The sequence below is a fragment of the Colossoma macropomum genome, unplaced genomic scaffold, assembly GCF_904425465.1.
Source record: "Colossoma macropomum unplaced genomic scaffold, Colossoma_macropomum, whole genome shotgun sequence".
In the NCBI taxonomy this organism is placed as follows: Eukaryota; Metazoa; Chordata; class Actinopteri; order Characiformes; family Serrasalmidae; genus Colossoma; species Colossoma macropomum.
This window is the reverse complement of record NW_023494795.1, coordinates 21,664,206-21,683,650: the sequence shown is the minus strand read 5'-3', so window position 1 is coordinate 21,683,650 and position 19,445 is coordinate 21,664,206. Positions and strand designations below refer to the sequence as shown.

Below are 19,445 nucleotides of genomic sequence, written 5' to 3'. Positions count from 1 at the left end.
TGAGATTAAGAAAATGCAACCAACTTCTGAGTTCAAGACTAAATTTTGGAGGGGTTAAAAAATATCCCTGCATATTTCAAGCAAGTCTCCTGAAAAGAATGTAAACTGTAATAAAGGCAGTGTGGACACACTGAACTGTGAAATATTATATTTTATTTGTTATATAAATTAAATATATGTTTTATGCTATCTGACATTGATAAATTAATATTTTGTGCATAAAGTAGAAATTAAATAAATAGATATTGTGGTCTCTGACTTTCACACAATACTGTACCTTTACTTATACTTTGGATCTTAGTATTCATGAAGATGTCATCCTTGGTATGAAGAGAATATCATGATTTCTTTTCCAAACTGCTGTTAAAAGCCCAAAGGTGTTTAAACGCCTGAAAGGTTTGAGTGCTGATGAGTGTCACCTTCGCAACAAGTGGATACAAAGCATGGGTTATTGAATTATTCCCAAGGTAGCGTTTTGTCAGTGGCTCCTTCAGTCTTAAAAGCTGGAGGTCCTCAAAGTGTTCATGGCCAGTGTACAAATGAAGAAGCTCATTTTATAAAGGCAAAAAATTAAATGCTTGTTTTTTGTGTTTTGCACCTTGCAGCATTTTACATTTATCATCAACCTTATAATAATAATGTAAACTGTCTGCATGCCTTACACAGTAGTAATATGCTATAACTCTGGGATGTGGGCTGAGAAAATTCAGTGTACCTGAACTATTCTCTTACAGTTTTTCTCAGTCACTTTGGTGCATTACTCAGGTCAGAATAGAATTTCTCAAAATTAAATAAATAAAATTAAATTGTCCACCCTCCACATCATCTAGTCACTTGTGTACATCATAAAAGCCATTTCTTATTCATTTTGAACAAATATCAAATGCTTTGGCATAATCATGCAAATAGTTTTGTACAATTGTCTGCTGCTTTCTACATTATCGATTACTTTTAACCTGTGAAAGAATATTTTATACCTTTCTATTAGTATTTTTTGATAAATGTCTCCTGAACTGATTATTAGAATCATGACTTTCACTGATGAAGGGGAGTGTGTGATGCTTTAGATCAACCAAAGATCAACCAATTCTCTAAAATAGCTCAGAGGTGCATCTCATGAACCTTGAATTGGCAAGCATGTATAGACAGAGCACAGCACAGTCTTACACTTTCTGACAATGGAAAACAACAGGCCAACAGCCAGAAAGAAGAAGAGTAAGGATACGTGTTGGAAGGGTAGGGAGATAAAACAGAGGAAGAGGTAGAAAAGGCCAAGGAAGTGGGCACATGCCCCATAAAATAAGGGCCGCATTTGTGGCCCGTATTATCAATCATGGCCTTACAATGGCTAAGGCTGGTCGAAGGGTGCAGCGTAATGTTGGGAGAACAACTGTGTCCTCAATCATTCAAACATTTCATGGAGAGGACAGGTGTGTAATCCAACGGTGTACTCTGTACTGTAATACTGTACTTACTGCAACACTTTATATCACAGCGTTCCACTTGCATGTTTCAGTATGCAGTATTGTCACACAGATGCATACTCTACATATACTGTAACGCGTGTGTGTGTGAACTCCGCTCACTCGCTGCACAGTCTGCTGTAAGCCTTGCCTTTTGAAGTACGGAATTAGCCATAAAACTTAAAAAAACTATCAAGTTATCTCAGTGTTGCCTTTTTTGCTACATCATTATTAATGTTGTTTTGTTCCAGCCAGTCTGTAAAGCATTTTACAGCCCACTTTGTTTGGCGAATGGTATTCGGTTAATTTCTGGCTAATTCCAGGTTGTTTAGGTGTTCTTCTGTCGCAGCTGCCGTAATGTGATCTTAAAAGTGTCCATTTTCTGTTTGTGTGCAAAATAAGTAAAAACGTTCAAATGGCGTTAGCATCTCCTACAGCTGTCAAAGTTGTTGCTTAGCAACAGCGTCACAGTGAGTGATGTTATGGCGAAATAACAGCACGGTTAGAACGCTTCTCAACCAATCAGCTTGCATGGCTGGAACTAACTGTTGTGTGTGTGTGTGTGTGTGTGTGTGTATATATATATATATATATATATATATATATATATATATATATATATAGTTAAGTGTTTTGGGTGTCTTGTTCATTAGCAATACCGCAAGAATTTGTTATTCTGATGACACTGACGTATTCATTGATATAAATACTTAATTTTGGGATATGATCTGAAGGTTTTTGAGCAGGTTACAGGCTTTTGCTTGTAATCTATTGTTATGGTTCCATTTGTATGAATTGTTTTGAGAAATACTCTTACTGTTGTGCAAATATCGAGAAATGCACCAAAGCTACTGAGAAGAACGTTAATACAGTCGATGCATTTTAAGTAAGGAACTGAATTCACACTGAATTCAACTCTTCACAGATGCACAGGAATAAAAAAATATATTAATGCTGAGGTTGTCATTATGCTTGTCATCACCTGTATTTAAAATCTTGTCTTGAATTTCAGAGCAGGAAAAGGAGTGTTTTCAGCCATGAAGCTTGGAAAGGTACGCAGCTCCAAAGACAACCACAAGAAAGGAGGTAAATATCTGCATCTACAGTTGAATTATAAGCATCCTTCCAAGAAGCTGCAGAATGTTTTCCACTCTAGTTTACTCAATGCGAGACAAAAGAAAAGCAGATATACATACATATTCCTCACACTGGATCCCCTAAAGCACAACATTTGCTTTTTTTTCATCTAAATGGAGAGAAAGATTATGTCAGCAGATTATGTCAGTAGTTCTGTACTGTACTAACAGTGCTCAAGGCAGAGGCATAGAAAAAGAATTCTATTCAGGTTTTATAGGCACATTGAGGAACATCAAGCATCAGCTGGAATTTATACTTGCCGAATTAATATAGCTTTATAGCGGGGGCAATAATGAGTTAAATGGTCTGGTAGCCCACCTGCTCTGTGTTTTTCTTCTGCATCAAAGAATGTCATTGTAGAGTGTTAATGAGGCATTATCTTTTTAGCAACAATTCCCTTCTGATTATTTGTCTCTTCGCATCTAGACGATCCTGCCATCTTGGAAACGGAGGATCTTGATCGTAAAGCTATGCGTCTAGGGGGTGGGCTTGACCCTGATGCAATCTCACTGGCCTCTGTCACTGCAGTGACCACTAATGTGTCTAATAAGAGGTTAGTATCCACTCTCACAACTCAAATCTGATTTACACTGTATGTCCAAAATGATCCAGACACCCTTTCTAGTTCTATTACTTGGTACTTTTCCATAGAAGAGCATTGCCAATAGAATAGGATGCTCTGGAGAAGCTGCATATGAGTTCCACCCTGCCCAGTGTCAAGCTAGAAGAGGATAAAGCCCCCCAGCATGGGGCTGTGGAGAAGTGGAGCTACATTCTATGGAGTGAATAAGCTCCATCCAATACTTTGGGGAAGAGCTAGAGTGAAGTTTGTGTCTAAAACTAATCGTTCAACATCAGTCACTGACCTCACTAACGCTCTTTGTGGCTGAATGCAATCAAATCCTCACAGCAATGTTCCAACATCTAGAGTAGAGACTGTTACTTCAAGAAAAGGGTCAAACTCCCTATTAATACCCTTGATTTAAGAAGATTCTTTGGATGAACGGGTGTCTTAGACATACAGCTTTTTGCATATGCTTTCAAAACTTTCATATTCTTATTCAAAGGAAAAGTTTACTCTCAACTCCTTTAATGTTTTCCAGATCAAAGCCTGATATTAAGATGGAGCCTAGTGCAGGAAGGCCCGTGGATTACCAGGTATGGAGAGAAGCAAAGAACAGAGAGCAGAGAACAGAGCCAAGTTACTTTAGCTTTGAAGCACCCACAACTGGAAAAGGAACTCTTAAATTTTGTAGGTTCTGCACAATATTCAGAGGCTCAAAGTTGTACCAGACGATAGTGGACTACTGTGGATCATCCAGGCTTTTGGTTGTCAGCCTGTTTGCATTTTGACCATGATATGAGAACATTTTCTTCCCATTGTTTGCTGCAGTATTCATACAGAGCTCTCTCAAATGAGCCCTGAGACACTACATTAACCTAACCCTTTGATGTTTACAGGCTAATTGTGCTCAGCAGGGCTTCTGTGTTCTATACCCTCAGAACCAAATCCATTATAATGCAGCAGCAGAGTAGAATTTTAACATAGCTTTCATGTATCTTTTACCCTTCACCGAAATATCTCATAGAGGTTGTACTGGAAACAGGAGGCTCCTCTTTCCTTCTCTTGCTTGTTATAGCTTTTGAGAGTCTTTTGGGGCATAATTTAATGCAATCCTGAGCTGGATGACTTTGTTTTCTTTTGAAGGCAAGCTTTTTCAGATAGGATTTGGGTTTTTTAAATGGAGGGAGAATGTTGTGAATGTTTTTTTAGTAGCTTTGCTGCTTTGCGACCAAGAATGAGAGAGTAATAGCATGAAAGAGAAGCGGAAAGAATGAATGAAGTTTCCCAGTCAATGGCCCAGTTAATAGTGTAATTTTATATACTGACATCAATCATCCAGAGTCTTTCCCTTTTGCCTGCTATTTCCTTCTAAAATCTGTTCTGTTGTTCATTTGCTATTTAGCGACCGCTTATACATAAAGCAGCTAAACCTACAGAGCTAGATCATAAATAATTAGACACATGATGTGTTTGTTCTACACTATCATCAGACAGAATATTTAAGGGAGCGATTGAATTAATAATGAATGCGTAACACATCCAATTATCAGCTTGTTCAGTTGATCAAAATGGGTTCTGTCCACAGTTGTGGGAAGTTTTAATAATTCCAGTTATTAAATATGTGATTTGCCTTGCAGATTAGTGTCACAGTGATTGAGGCTCGCCAACTGGTGGGCTTGAACATGGATCCTGTGGTGTGTGTTGAGATCGGAGAAGAGAAGAAGTACACGTCCATGAAAGAATCAACAAACTGTCCTTACTACAATGAGGTGAGCAATCAGTACTATGCTTTCAATGGCAGCGTCAATAGAGCATCTTTTCGACAATGAAAATCCTCATACTGTAAAAAATGACAGGACTGCTCAACTTAAATCATATAGTAACTGATTATGTGGCTTTTCTTGGGTTGACTCAACCTGAGGGCATCAGAGTTTACCCAGCTCAAACTTCTCAGTTAAGTCAAGAATTCTGTCAGCTACTGTTTGTAGGTCTGCAACTCAATAAGATGAACAAGATAGAATCTGCATTTCTTACTCAGTTTCAACTAACTGGCACTCCTTTGATCACACAGTCCCATCTGGCATTGTTTCCTCTTAGGACATGGACAGCTGTGGTATTGCTGGGATTCAAACTTACGATCTCCTGATGTTTGGATGAAATGTTAGACAGTTGAACCATGTGAAATGACCCCACTCTTCAAGGTTAAAACAGCACATATTTTCTACAGTGTATTAAACATTTATGGACACAAAATCTGAGTTGCTTCATGTGTTCCTGAGTGGTGCAACGGGGGCCAAAACCCCCAACCGGAGATTTGAGTTTGAACCTCAGCAATGTCATAGCCATCTATAAGTTTTTACCCAAGGGGAAATAATGTCTAGTAGGATTGTAAGATGGAAAGAATCCTTTAAAAAAACAAAGATATTTTATTTACCTAGTTGAGATGCAGAACTAAAAAATTAAGAGAACTTTTGACTCAACTAAGAACTTTCAGTTGGGTGAACTCTTTTGTCCCCAAGTTAACTTAAGAAAAGCAGTGTAATCAGTTACTATATAATTCTGAGTTATTGGATCTCTCATTTTTAACAGTATTATATAGTAATCATATAAATGATAATTCATATAAATTTAATCATTGCCTAAAGACATTACTACATTTTCAAAAATAAATGTGGCGAAGGGGTTCTTTGGAGGGATTGCATAGAAGAACTGTCTTTGGTTCACCAAAAAGCCTTTCAGTGGACAATTATTTAAAGCAGTACAGCATTTTTCAACCACATGACTTGTATTATAAGTGTGTTTTAACTTGGAAGCTATGCAAAGGAATTTTTGCAAAAACTGTTTAATGGTTCAAATAGTTTGCCAGTATAGACCATGGAAACAGAAATTGTCTGTAATATTTGAGGAATGTTGTCAAAACATTTTCCTCTCAACCTTGGCAGAAAAATTGTTTATCAGTACATGAAATATTGCAAAACTTTAGATTTTAGAGTTTTTGCTTCTAGGCGCTTCCATTTTGCAATAATAGCACTTAGAGTTGATCTATAACACTGTAAAAAGTGTCTCATCAGATCTACCTAAACAAATGACTTCATATGGTAACAAGTAATTGAACTAGTTTGATTCAATTTAAAAAACAACATTGATTGAAAGAATCGTTCTTTCAAAGCGTTTTTTAAGGTGAATAAAACCAGTTAATTTGCTTGTTACCACATAAAGTCATTTTTTTAGGTAGATCTGACGAGACACTTTTTACAGTGCAGGACAGAAATTTCACCTTTTTCCAATTTCAAAGGTGGCGTCCTATGACAGTGCAAAGGTGGTGTCCTATGACACTGACTGGTTCTGCTGCCAAAGTTTGTCTATGGAGATTTTTTATTTTAAAAAAATAGTGCATTTATGCATAAATTTAATTTGAACAGTAAGATAAACCTCACATACTTCTTATATCAAATACTAACACACATAAACAGCATGGTGGAGAGGTATAGTTAGATTAATAATAATAATAATAATAATAATAATAATAATAATAATGTCCTTATCGGTAGGTCATAGGGAAGTCCAAGAAGCCAAAGATACATAAGTTGCAACAAAAATGAAATTAGAGATGGAAATGTCAACTTTTTTGTAAGCAAACACTGTAGTTCAATAGTCACCCAAATCCTTTTTATGAATGTATTCCTAAAACGTCTCTCAACCAATTTAAACTGCATCCAGGTGTTCATTAAGACCCAGTCAAAGCACAGACTTATTGATGGGGTTTAGGATACTGTGTAACTTAAACAGGAGAGTCACAACTCGGCACAAGACGGTTGTCTAAAGTGGCTGGCCACAGCATTCAGTCACTTGTTGATACTAAGCCTTTAAGATCATTGTGTATTGCAGGACTATATGAACTTGTTTTAGTCAGTTTAATATAATGCATAGTGTTGTTCAATTTAAAAATAAGACATTCTGTCCTGTTGTATTATAGACAAAGTTCCTTTAAACTGTGTTTCTTGTTTAATGTGCCTTGCAATGCTCCAAATTAGGCACTGGAGAGATCTCTGTACTTCCTGTGCTGACAGCACTCATACTTTGACTTAATTATGTTGTCCTGAAGAAGATCTAGAATAAAAATTAGCTCCACAAACGGCTCCCTAGGATAGCTCTGTCGTTCAGCCTCAGCGACATTAAAAATGGAGAAAGCCCTATCACTGAAAGTTAAGTGCCAGCCTCAGTTTTCCCTGATGGGATTCAGGATTGACTCCTTTCATTTGCTTGTCCTTCTTACTTTCTAAACTCCAGCTGTCCTACAGGCTGGCAATTAGGAGAATCATTGGAAATGGAAGCTTTACTTTTAGTTAATGTTTTAGGAAAAACACAGTTTGATTATATTGCCAGCATTTGTCTTTAACTGACACTGTTTAATTGTATTCAAGCATCTTAAGAACATGCTTTGGATATAGCCAAAATAATGTTTACAGCTGACCATCAGACATATATGAGCTTGTTGTACATCCTGTTCCAAAACTATAGGCGTTAATATGCAACTACAACAGCCTTGTGGCAGTCACCTGACCCACGGGCACCGATGATGGCTGCAAGAAAGGACGGGAGGAAGATGACAGCCACGAGAGGCAAGAAGGCGAGGCCCAGGAGGCGGAGTTCGGTACTTGTGCACTGCCTTTGTTCCTCTCGTGGCTGTTGTTCTCCTTCCGCTGTCACTCGCGGCTCTTACCTTGTGAGGCTCGAGCACCGCCTTCCCACCTTCTCTCGCAGTCGCCGTTGTTGCCGTAGGTCGGACTACTGCCACATGCCTCCACTGTTCTGGGAAGGCTTTCCACAAGATTTTGGAGTGTGTCTGTGCTGTTTGGGCCCATTCAGTCAAAAGAGCCCTGCGAGGTTAAGCCCTGATGTAGGACGAGATCAAACGGTATCTTTATGGAGCTCGCTTTGTGCACTGGGGCACAGTCATGCTGGAACAGGACAGGGCCTTCCCCAATCTGTTGGCACAAACTTGGAAGCATATAATTGTCTAAAATGTCTTTGTACGCTGTAACATTAACATTACCCTTTTTTAGATTTTCAGGCCTAAACCCTGAAAAACAGCCCCAAACAATTATCCCTCCTCCACCAAACTTTACTGTTGGCTCTATGCATTCTGGTAGGTAGCGTTCTCCTGGCATCCACCAAACCCAGATTTGTCCGTCAGACTACCAGATAGTAAAGCGTGTTTCATCACACCAAAGAACACATTTCTACTGCTCCAAAGTCCAGTGATCTTGTGTGGATCTGCTCGGTTTTGGGAAACCCATTTCGTGAAGCTCAATGCACAGTTCTTGTGCTGATGTTGCTTCCAGAGTCAGTTTAAAACTCTATACTGAGTGATGCAACAGAGATTAGGTGTTTTTTACACACTACGTGCTACAGCGCTCGCTAGCCTTGCTCTGTGAGTTTGTGTGGTGTACTGCTTTGTGGCTGAGCTGTTGTTTCTCCTAAAGCCTTTGTTTCTCAACAGTAGCACTTACAGTTGACCAGAATGGATCAAGCAGGGCAGAAATTTCACAAACTGACTTGTGGCTAAGGTGGCATCCTATGACGGTGCCTCACGTAAAGTCATTGAGCTCCTCAGTATGACCATTGTTTGTCTATGGAAAGGTCAAGGCTATGTCCTTGACTTCATACACAGTAGCTAAATGTTCAGTGTGCTCGTGGGAAGTTAGCATTGTTAATTTATCAATAACTTTATTCTTGTGTTGCCTTTTAAATGATCATTGATTGTTAGATAAAGATGCCTTGTTTCATTTCATACTGCTGCTCAGTCAGTAACATGCTGTATTTTCATCCCTCTCCTAGTACTTTGTCTTTGACTTCCATGTTCCGCCAGATGTCATGTTTGACAAGATCCTGAAGCTGTCAGTGAGTACACCCTGTTTCTTTTATTATAAAAACATGACATGAGTAAAGAGCTCTCAAACACTCCCACTTAACAGTGCTTTCAGAATCGTTATGTCAGCATGTAAACATCTAAATATAAACATTGCATGTTATGTTTGTTCAGTTGCAGCTCTCCAGTTGTGATGTGTTTGTCTTGCAGGTAATTCATTCTAAAAATCTTCTGCGGAGTGGAACACTGGTTGGCAACTTTAAACTAGATGTAGGAACAGTCTACTCACAACCTGGTAAGTGATCATTGGAATGATAATGACCAGAATTACTGTATAGGTAGTTACTCTTGTTCTGCTAAATAAAACAATAAACTGTTAACCCTCATTGGGGCCCCATGGCATGTGCAATGCTGTGAAAAAGTATTTGCCCCCAACTGATTTCTTCTTTTTTTGCTAATTTGTCACATTTAAATGTTTCAGATCATCCAACTTATTTTAATATAAGATTAAGACAACACAAGTAAACACAAAATTAAATGATCATTACATTTATTGAAGATAAAGATTTATTCAAAATCTATTACACCCATGTGAAAAAGTAGTTACCCCCCTAAACCCAATAACAGTTTGTGCCACCCTTGGCAGTAGCAACTGCAATGAAATGTTTGCAATAACTTGTAATGAGTCTTTTGCATCACTGGCCCACTATTCTTTGCAGAATTGTTTTAATTTGGCTACATTGGACGGTTTTTGAGCATGAGCTGCCTAGTAAGGTTGCCACAGCATCTCAGTAGGGTTCAGGACTTTGACTTGGCCATTCCAAATCCTTAATTTAGTTTCTTTTGAGCCATTCAGAGGTGGACTTTCAGAGTCACAACTGATAGCAGACATTCTCCTTTAGGATTTTCTTATTGAGAGCAGAATTCATGGTTCTATCAATTATGACAAGTTCAAGTCCTACAGAAGCAAAGAAGCTCCAGACCATCACACTACCGCCACCATGTTTGTATGATGTTCTTATGGTGGAATGTGGTAGCTTTATGCCATATGTAACAGGACCCATCTATCTTCCATAAAGTTTTACCTTTGAATCAGTCCACAGAATATTGTCCCAAAAGTCTTGGGGGTCATTTAGATATTTTTTTGGCAAATGTGAGATGAGCCTTTGTGCTGTTTTTGGTCAGCAGTGGTTTGCGCTTTGCATCTCATCTCTCCCATGGATGCCATTTTTGCCCAGTGTCTTTCTTCTTGTGGAATCATGTGCATTGACCTTAATTGAGGCCTGCATTTCTTTAGATGTTGGTCTGGGTTTTTTTGTGACCTCCTGGATAAGTTGTCTATGCACTCTTGGTGAAATTTTGGTAGGCCGTCCACTCCTGGGAAGGTTCACCACTATTCCAAGTTTTCTCCATTATTTGGTTTCGCTGGAGTCCCAGAGCCTTAGCCTTTGTAACCCTTTCCAGGCTGGTAGATTTCAATGACTTTGTTTCACATATATATTTAAATCTCTTTTAAATTTATCTATTTTTTCTCCTTCTAGCCTGCTTTACATTGCCAGACAGGTTCTATTTAAGTGATGTTAAGATTCAACAGGTCTGGTAGTAATCATTCCTGGGTGTGGCTGGTGAAATTGAATCCCAATAGTCAATTTACCCAACCCAATTTACTAACTTGGATTTCATTAAAGAAGGGATGATTGGAACTGGTGCAATGTCTACAATGCAAATATAATCATTTTATTTACAATCCAAAATGACCAGTGAAGCGACACATCTTGTTTTTATATGTAATGTTATTGATGGTAAAACGGTGGTAAATCTGAAAAAAATAAGTTTGCTTTGGGGATTATTTTGCCTTAGAACAGCTTGAATGTTCCCCTCCGTCATGAATGGTCTTTAAAATATGTTTTAGGCCAAAACGTGATATCAAAAACAATGTCTCAGACATCAGACAGTGCATTCATAACCTTTTAATGTAATAACTTTCATGTCTGGTTTCTATCACGACCACTATTCTGACACTGAGTTTCTCTAAAATGGGACATTTGACATCAAACAACTCAGAATGGCTTAGTTTACATATTAACTGCTTTAATATGCAAACATTCTGCATAATAAAGCAAATAATATAAAATAAAGAAAATCTATGGAATTCCCTTTAAAATTGCAGAAATTTCATTAATTTTACATTTGTGTTTGTAGATAGAAGAGATGTGTCGTTGTGATTTGAATTTGCTGAAAAGTATGTGGTTTGTTTTGCAGATTGAAAAACATTAACTTTTACAATGTTTCATCATGTTTTGACATAAAATAAACAGAAAATCAGAAGTTCAGACTTAAATCAATCAATACAGAATGTAAATTGAATGTAATGTAATTTATTACACAATAGACTATGTAATTTTGTATAAATTAAGTAATGTAAATTAAATTCATAGCAAAACCACAGGAATAAATCTAAATGTCTAAGATTTCAACAAATTGTTTGATTTAATTGATCTATTGCTGTGGCTTTTTGTTACAGAGCATCAGTTTTACCACAAATGGGCCATGCTGTCTGACCCTGATGACATCACAGCAGGGTGCAAAGGCTACATAAAATGTGACATAGCAGTGGTGGGGAAAGGTGACAACATCAAGACTCCACACAAAGCCAGTGAGACAGATGAAGATGACATAGAAGGGTAAAAAGCAGAGCTCTAAATGTTACTGTTTCTTATATCAGATATTACATAAGCCTCTACCTCAGTGAAGGATGTTACTCAGTCTTACATAACTTCAGCATAATCAGTTTTGCATTAAATAAGCTGAATATTACCATAATTATTATATTGCATAATGCTCAAGTAAAAAGACATGGCTTTCATCTCTATTTCATCTCTTTTGATGCCCTCAGCAATCTTCTGTTGCCTGAGGGTATCCCGTCAGAGAGGCAGTGGGCCCGCTTCTATGTGAGGATCTATCGAGCGGAAGGCCTCCCTAAAATGAACACCAGCATCATGGCCAACGTGAAGAAGGCTTTCATTGGGGAGAACAGGGACCTAGTGGACCCTTATGTTCAAGTGCAGTTTGCAGGCCAGAAAGTAAGACAACTCAGTACAGCGATGCTCAGTGTGTACTTCAATAGCTTCCATGCAGCTAATTTGCTAGTGTGCTCCATGCTAATTACCCCTGACGCCCCTTTCACCATGCATTACACTGCCTTGGTGTGGTTGCTAATTGCCTCACAGTAATTTCCCTTTTCCATTAATCTGCTAACCTCCTCTTGTGTAAACAGGGGAAGACATCAGTTCAGAAGAGCAGCTATGAGCCCATTTGGAACGAGCAGATCATCTTCACTGAGATGTTCCCGCCCCTCTGTAAACGCGTGAAAGTTCAAATCCGAGATTCTGACAAGGTCAATGACGTCGCCATAGGAACTCATTTCATTGACCTACGAAAGATTTCAAATGATGGAGACAAAGGTACAAAAAGGCAAAGTCTTTTCCAATGTGAAACCAATTTGTGAAGAAGATACGGAAATGTTTGTTAGGCTTCTTTAAAGGTGGGTAGAGTAGCCTAAATCCATACTTAAGCAAAAGCATTGTTACCTCATTGAAATAATGACTCAAGAAGAAGTGAAAGAACTTGAGTAAGCATAAAAGATTATGAGGTCCAAAACTCTGCTTATGTTGAATTTCGTGTAGAGATCCAAGTGAAACTTCTTAGTACATTCAGCAACTAAAAACCAAAACTGTTGGTTTTATTTTTATTACAGTTAACAAGCATGTTTTTTTTCATTTCTAGTTTTCATTTTAGTAATAGTTTTACTGAAGCCCATAAAATTCCAGGCTTATTACATACTAAGGCTTATTATTCAGCAACTACATGCAAACTGGTTGAACTATTGTTAGGTTATAGAAGTGTGTAATAAAACTTTGGCCATTTTAGGAGTTAACTATAATAACCCTGGTACTCAGAAGTTAAATTCTATGACTTTTTGTCTTAAGTAAGTATAACTGAGCAACTGTAACTAAAAGACACACCCACAACAATTGGACACACCCACTGTAGAGCTCATTTGGGTGAAACTTTACTCATCTCTAATAACTGGCATGTAAACTCACATCTTCACAGCCCTAAATATCTTACCTGCTCTGCACTCAGGGTTCTTACCTACTCTGGGACCAGCCTGGGTAAACATGTACGGCTCCACACGTAACTACACCCTGATGGACGAACACCAGGACCTGAACGACGGACTGGGAGAGGGTGTGTCCTTCAGGGCCCGCCTCCTCATTAGTGTTGCCGTGGAGATCTTGGACACTACCTCTTCTGAAATAGTGAGCTCCACTGAGGTGCAGGTGGAGCCAGTCTCTAATATTTCAGAGGTAAGACGTCAATTATTGTGGGTAGCTTGTGAAAGGAAATGTTGTCAATCACATGGAAATTAAAATGCTTCGTAAAAGTGACTTACTTCAGTTTTTTTTTACCTTTTCCGAAGTGTAGTTCACTTTCTACAACAGTACAATGTTATTATATTATTTTAATTTCGACTCATCAGTGTATATGTTTAGTTACCTGACGAAGAGCATTTAACATTAGTAAACTCAGTGCAAATGGTTGATCATTGTTTTGGTAGATTTGCCAAGCATTTAGCAAAATAATGGAATTAATTTTAATAAAATATTCAAATTTTGTGTCTGGTTGAATTCTTACTTCAGAAGCTCATTTCGATGAATCTTGCTTACCAAACCAGCTTAAATACATAGTATTGGTTGGTTTTTAATCTATAAAGTACAGAGCTTATAGCTGATGTCTGCCGTTTAGCAGTTGTTAACAGGCCAATAGGGAAATCTCTGTTGTGAGTATTATGTTCTCAGGCTTAGAATCACTTATCAAAGAAACTAATCACTGTGGACAGTGCTAAATCTCATTGCCTCTGGGTTTCATGGAGCTTATGAGGTCTTAAATATTGATCTTATTGCCAGAGGTCGGTACTGGTTGTTCAACAGGTTCTCTAGGCATGTCTGTGCAGAGGCTATCAGTTAAAATTTACAGTCAAGGTTTCTTCTATTGATGTACACTTTATAAGGAGTGAGCAGTCTCATAATAACCAGCCACTCTTCCCACATAGTTGACTTTTGCTACAGTTTGCTCAATTTATCCTATTTTAACTTAATTCAGCGACCTGTTTGATCCTGATTGAGTTAGTAGTATGTGATTTTAATTGATTCAGTTAAGGTCCTGAGGATGCAAAATTCAGCACACTTTTACACTGAGCAAATTATGTTGTTGACATTTCAAATTTAATATAGTAGAACCAAACTCCCAGAGTGAAGTGGTGAAAGAGAGACAGATAAGAACTATAGGGACGAGCAGTTGGGAATTTGAGAAAATGATCAGAGAAAGCAGAGCTTTGTTCCAGAGCAGTTCCCTCAAGACTTTTACTATAGGGCTGTGCTTTTGTTGTCTCAGCCAGTAATTTCATTCAGATTCAGCTCGGGGTGAGAAGTCTCTCAGCGTCTACAAGGGTGGTTTAGAATGACTAATGACTGTTTGAAACAAACTTGAACAGATAGAATCCAAGGTTAAAAAACAGAAGTCTGGAGTTTTAGAGAGATATGCGGGATATGCGGGATGTGTTTCATACATATATATATATATATATATATATATATATATATATATATATATATATATATGTATGAAACACACTGTTCAACTGAGAACCTTGTAGGAACCCTATTTAAGGGTCTGCTTACTCTCTTTGTGTTCTCCAATTCAGAGTGCAACTGGAAAAGTGGAGGAGTTTTTCCTCTTCGGATCGTTCCTAGAGGCTACTATGATTGACAGGAAGATTGGAGATAAACCAATCAACTTTGAAGTCACCATTGGTGTGTATTCAAGAAAATTATTCACATTGCTGAATACGTCCACCACAGCACTCTTTTTAAATGACCAAAATAAACAGTTCAACCACTCGTGGCCTGAATAACCTTTCCAATGATGCCTCTCCTTTTTTCAGGCAACTATGGTAACCAGATAGATGGAGTGAGTAAGCCTGTAGCAGGGAGGAAGAAGAAGAAGGATGGCATAGGGGAGAGTGATGAAGAGGAGTCTGAGTTGATCCAGAACTCCAGTGATGAAGAGGCCGAGGATGATGGGGATCTAGTATCAGTGTCCACAAGCCCTCCAATGAAACCTGTGATCACTGACAGGTCAGAGCCTACAGGAAGTTCACCGCTCAGAGGTTGAATCTTATGCTTTTTATTTAGTAAATACAATGAAACTACATGCTTAAAAATAAAGGTTTTTGAATAGTTCTAGGCATGAATATGTAGTTCTTAGAAAAATATTTGTTTGTTTTAGAACCCAAACATTCCCTGAAGGATTCTTTAGGGAACCAAAAGTGTTTTTTCTGTGGCATTGCTGTGTCAGCACATAACTATATAATATGGTGGTGTTCGATTCAGCTTTAAATAAAAGGTGCACAGCTGATAGATTGAAATGGAAACTCCATTTTATCTAATAATGAACAGATCACAAAATAAAGATTGATGGCAGTTGTAGACAGAGCATGTTTTTTATCTTTTAATTCAAATGAAAGACATTTTGCCCTGACCAGTAATGTGTTTCAGTCTTATTTTTTCTTTCTTCTTCATTTTACTTCTCTTTTTAGAGCTGTTGTTTTTATTGTAAGCAGGACAGTTTCATTGATTTTCTTAATCATTTATTGGTGTAGCTATTTTCAGGTTCTATTTTCAGGTTCTCCGCATTTCTACTTTTTCAGGAACTACTTTCACTTGCCGTATTTTGAAAAGAAGCCGTGCATCTACATTAAGAGCTGGTGGCAGGATCAGAGGAGACGCCTCTACAACTCAAACATCATGGACAAGATTGCAGATAAACTGGTTAGACAATTTGACTCAAATTTCTTAGAAGTGGAATAAATTATTGAAAAAGCTGTAACACTTTACTCACTTTAGAAAGTTTTCACATTCACATAAACATGTCATGGCAGATGCCGTATTATGTCATGACTTATCATGACAACAGATTTTGTCCAATAATTTAATAAAGTCATGTTACCATTAGTGTTAACTGTCATGACCGATGCCATAATGTTTGATGCCATGATGGCTAACTAGAGTATACAGCCAAAAGTAGCATGTGACATCAGCTGTCATGAAATCAAACATGATGACAATCTGTCATGACAATTTACAGTAATGGTAGCATGACGCTGTTAGATTACTGAACAAAATATGTTGTGACGAATCATGCTGGCATACAATAGTGTGTTAACATCAGAGACCACACTTTCATTTATTTAGTTTCCAGTCAAAGTGGCTAAGTACAAGCTATTCATTTTTCTTCTCACTGTGGAAAGATGGACAGAAACACCTGTGGATTTTTTCAGATCTAAAGTGAGAGTGGGGCTTAATTTTCTTCTTCCTCTTAAAGATGAAAGCTTAAGTGCTGTTTATCTGATGGGAACAGTTTATAATGGTCTACTAGGTCATGCACTTTTGTTGGGAGTCCTATTTTCTCCATATCTTTTAAATTTTTGTTTTGACTAGAGTTTTGGAAGCCTTTGTTTTTTCACTTATTTTCCTGTAATTTTCCTTTTTCCTAATGCAAGTGGATTATCTTATATCTAATCTCTTCAGAAATATCTCCTTTAATAATTTTTAGGTAAAGAAAATAAAGAAATTTGAAGGCAGCTAACAGTGTGTTTAGTTGGTTGCCCCAGTGTTAGTCTCTTTGAAGGGGAACATAATGTCAGTGAGAGCTTTGGGAACAACCTTTGTTGGGAGGACACAATTGTAACTCATTGATTTTAAGATTGGATGGATGGAGGAGTTAAGAAAGTGTTTTTTTTACACTGAAAAATGAAGAACTTGTACCTATTAGCCATTCTGGCAGCTAATCGAACAAACAAAAAAGTGATCTCTGACTTATGAACACTGACTATATGACATCTGCCTTGATGTGTTTATGACATGTTATGTAGCAGGGTTCAAGTAAAGTATCACCAAAAAAACTTTGTTTGAGTTAGAATAGATGGCTTTTTCTTCTGTGCTTGACAGGAAGAGGGTCTAAATGATGTTCAGGAGATCATAAAGACGGAGAAGGCTTTTCCTGAACGCAGGCTGAGGGGTGTTCTGGAGGAGCTGAGCACTGGTTGCAGGTGTGTGAGCAAGTCTAAAACCTTCTGTGATGCTAATATAGTTCTAAAAAGGCCTATCACAAAAGCCCCTGGAGGAGTTTTTAACAGCCCAGTGGTTTGAGAATGAGTTTAATTAGAAGAAAACAGTGAATTTACTCCACACGATTTTTTGCCAGTGCACTTTTTAACACGCAGTTAATAGAAAAATGAGTCAGCAAAAGCTTCTGTGGCCAAACTGTGCCCAGTTATGACATCAAAGTGTCAAAGTGTCTTCTCATTTTCAATGATTTTTTATCCTGACAGTCGATTTGTCACTCTGGCCAACAAAGATCAGAACCTGGCAGGAAGAACTAAATTAGATCAGGAAAGGCTGAAGTCCTGCATGAGAGAGATGGTATGGCATCATATTTCACAACCTGTAGACACTGTCATTGCTAGACATTATCTTAGCTGATGTATTTGTTTGGTAGGAGAGCATGGGCCAGCAGGCCAAGACAATCCGCTCTCAAGTGAAGAGAAACACTGTGAGGGACAAACTCAAACTGGCTCTGAACTTCCTGCATAGGCTCCGTTTCCTGGCTGAAGAGGTTAGTTAGCACTTTAAATGTGTAAGAACATCACTCTGTAGTTCTATGAGAATATTGTTTTTTGACTATATGACAACTTTATATCGTTCAGCCACAGCACAGCATTCCAGACGTGTTCATATGGATGATGAGTAACAATAAACGTATAGCCTACGCACGCATTCCTACCAAAGACATCCTCTACTCTATAGTAGATGAGGAGAGGGGTAAAGACTGTGGGAAGGTCAAAGCTGTCTTCCTCCGGGTAAGTCCCTCTATGTGTCCCTGTATACGCTTTCCGTGGTAATGTATATTCTTTTGTGCTCTTTATTCTATTCTATTTCACTTACTTTTTCTAGGAGGTAATAGCGCATTAATAACATTTATTGAGCCTACAGGAACGGGTCACTGAAAAATCAAATTTACACAGTTTCCCCCTTATCTCTAAATGTAGTAAACCGGCCAAGACTTATTTACTGTCCAAAGTTTGCTTTTGTAGCTTTTAAATGGAACTATGAATCTAATGTAGCTAAAAAGTAATGACATATAAGTCATGGTAACACTTTACTGAAGGGCAGCATTCGTAGGGCTACAGGCCACTTACTTAAGCCCTTCTTGACAGCTGACATAAACCTAAATAAACTTTTATAGAAGCTACAGAATCATCAACATTGTCACAAAGGCTGCTTTTCTTCATTTTGAAGTCATTTCACTGTTGAAATAAACCTTACAGTACAGACTGTACAATAAGTACAGTCTGCATACTGTACTTTTGCGAAAGTTTTGGCACCCAAATGTCAAATGATGTTGTTTTGATAATTTGTTAAGGGTAAATACACATCCTCCACGTAGAACACACCTCTGCACCGTTTAAAGCACAATTTACCCGCTGAATTTAACATACAGGAGTAAAATAAAACACAAAATGTTTGGTCTGTGTAAAAGTTTGTTTTTCTAGTATGTTAAACTCAGCAAATACATACAATTTGTGTACTAAAATGTGCAGAAAAACAACACATTTAAGTGTGCTCTCTGTAAAGGATGTATTCACTTATTTTCCCTTTGAAAACCAACAAAACAAGCAATTTGACCCGGGCTGTTCAAACGTTTGTATGACTGAAGGTTTATGTCAGCTTTATAAAAGGCTTATATAAGTGTCGTGTAGCCTTATGAATGCAATAAAGTGTTACTTAAGTCACTTAAATGTGTCTTAGCTGATTAGGTTTGGGGTAAGGAGGGGATTTTGTAAATTTGATTTTTCAGTGAACCATTTACCTGAAAATTTAACTGAGCTGACTACATGATTATTAAGAGCCTTGTACTGTTGTATGTTTATGTGCAGTTGCCTGGAAAGAAAGGCTTTGGTCCGGCTGGCTGGACAGTCCAGGCTAAGCTGGAGATGTACCTGTGGCTGGGCCTGAATAAACAGAGGAAGGACTTCCTGAGTGGTCTGCCCAGTGGCTTTGAGGAGAATAAGGCAGTAAAGGGCACAGGCCTGCAGGCTGTACCTCCAATCAGCCTTGTGTATAACAGTAAGTGCCATGTGATCATGCTCTGCTCTCTTGTTTTAAAATAAGCAAAATGTGGGTGAGAAGGACAAATATACAGTCCTATGCAACATGTTGTGTTGATGTTTTAGGTGAGAATAAAACACTTAAATATGGCATTTTTCTGCAATTGTAGTGCATAA

At 37.9% G+C, this 19,445-nt stretch overlaps 1 protein-coding gene across 4 annotated transcripts in view; it reads left to right on the top strand.

Annotated features, from left to right (window-relative positions):
• The window catches only part of otofa (otoferlin a), a 125,286-nt gene that overhangs the window by 74,227 nt on the left and 31,614 nt on the right, over positions 1-19,445 (top strand). For all 4 annotated transcript variants that reach the window (XM_036581842.1, XM_036581840.1, XM_036581844.1 and 1 more), the window contains exons 6-23: positions 2,476-2,549; positions 3,027-3,153; positions 3,704-3,758; positions 4,803-4,934; positions 9,007-9,069; positions 9,248-9,332; positions 11,562-11,721; positions 11,934-12,120; positions 12,315-12,501; positions 13,184-13,407; positions 14,805-14,913; positions 15,045-15,237; positions 15,810-15,930; positions 17,110-17,210; positions 17,493-17,583; positions 17,660-17,776; positions 17,868-18,020; positions 19,098-19,287. In XM_036581842.1, coding sequence (XP_036437735.1) covers positions 2,476-2,549; positions 3,027-3,153; positions 3,704-3,758; positions 4,803-4,934; positions 9,007-9,069; positions 9,248-9,332; positions 11,562-11,721; positions 11,934-12,120; positions 12,315-12,501; positions 13,184-13,407; positions 14,805-14,913; positions 15,045-15,237; positions 15,810-15,930; positions 17,110-17,210; positions 17,493-17,583; positions 17,660-17,776; positions 17,868-18,020; positions 19,098-19,287 — 2,369 coding nt within the window. The remainder of the gene's footprint in view (positions 1-2,475; positions 2,550-3,026; positions 3,154-3,703; positions 3,759-4,802; positions 4,935-9,006; positions 9,070-9,247; positions 9,333-11,561; positions 11,722-11,933; positions 12,121-12,314; positions 12,502-13,183; positions 13,408-14,804; positions 14,914-15,044; positions 15,238-15,809; positions 15,931-17,109; positions 17,211-17,492; positions 17,584-17,659; positions 17,777-17,867; positions 18,021-19,097; positions 19,288-19,445) is intronic.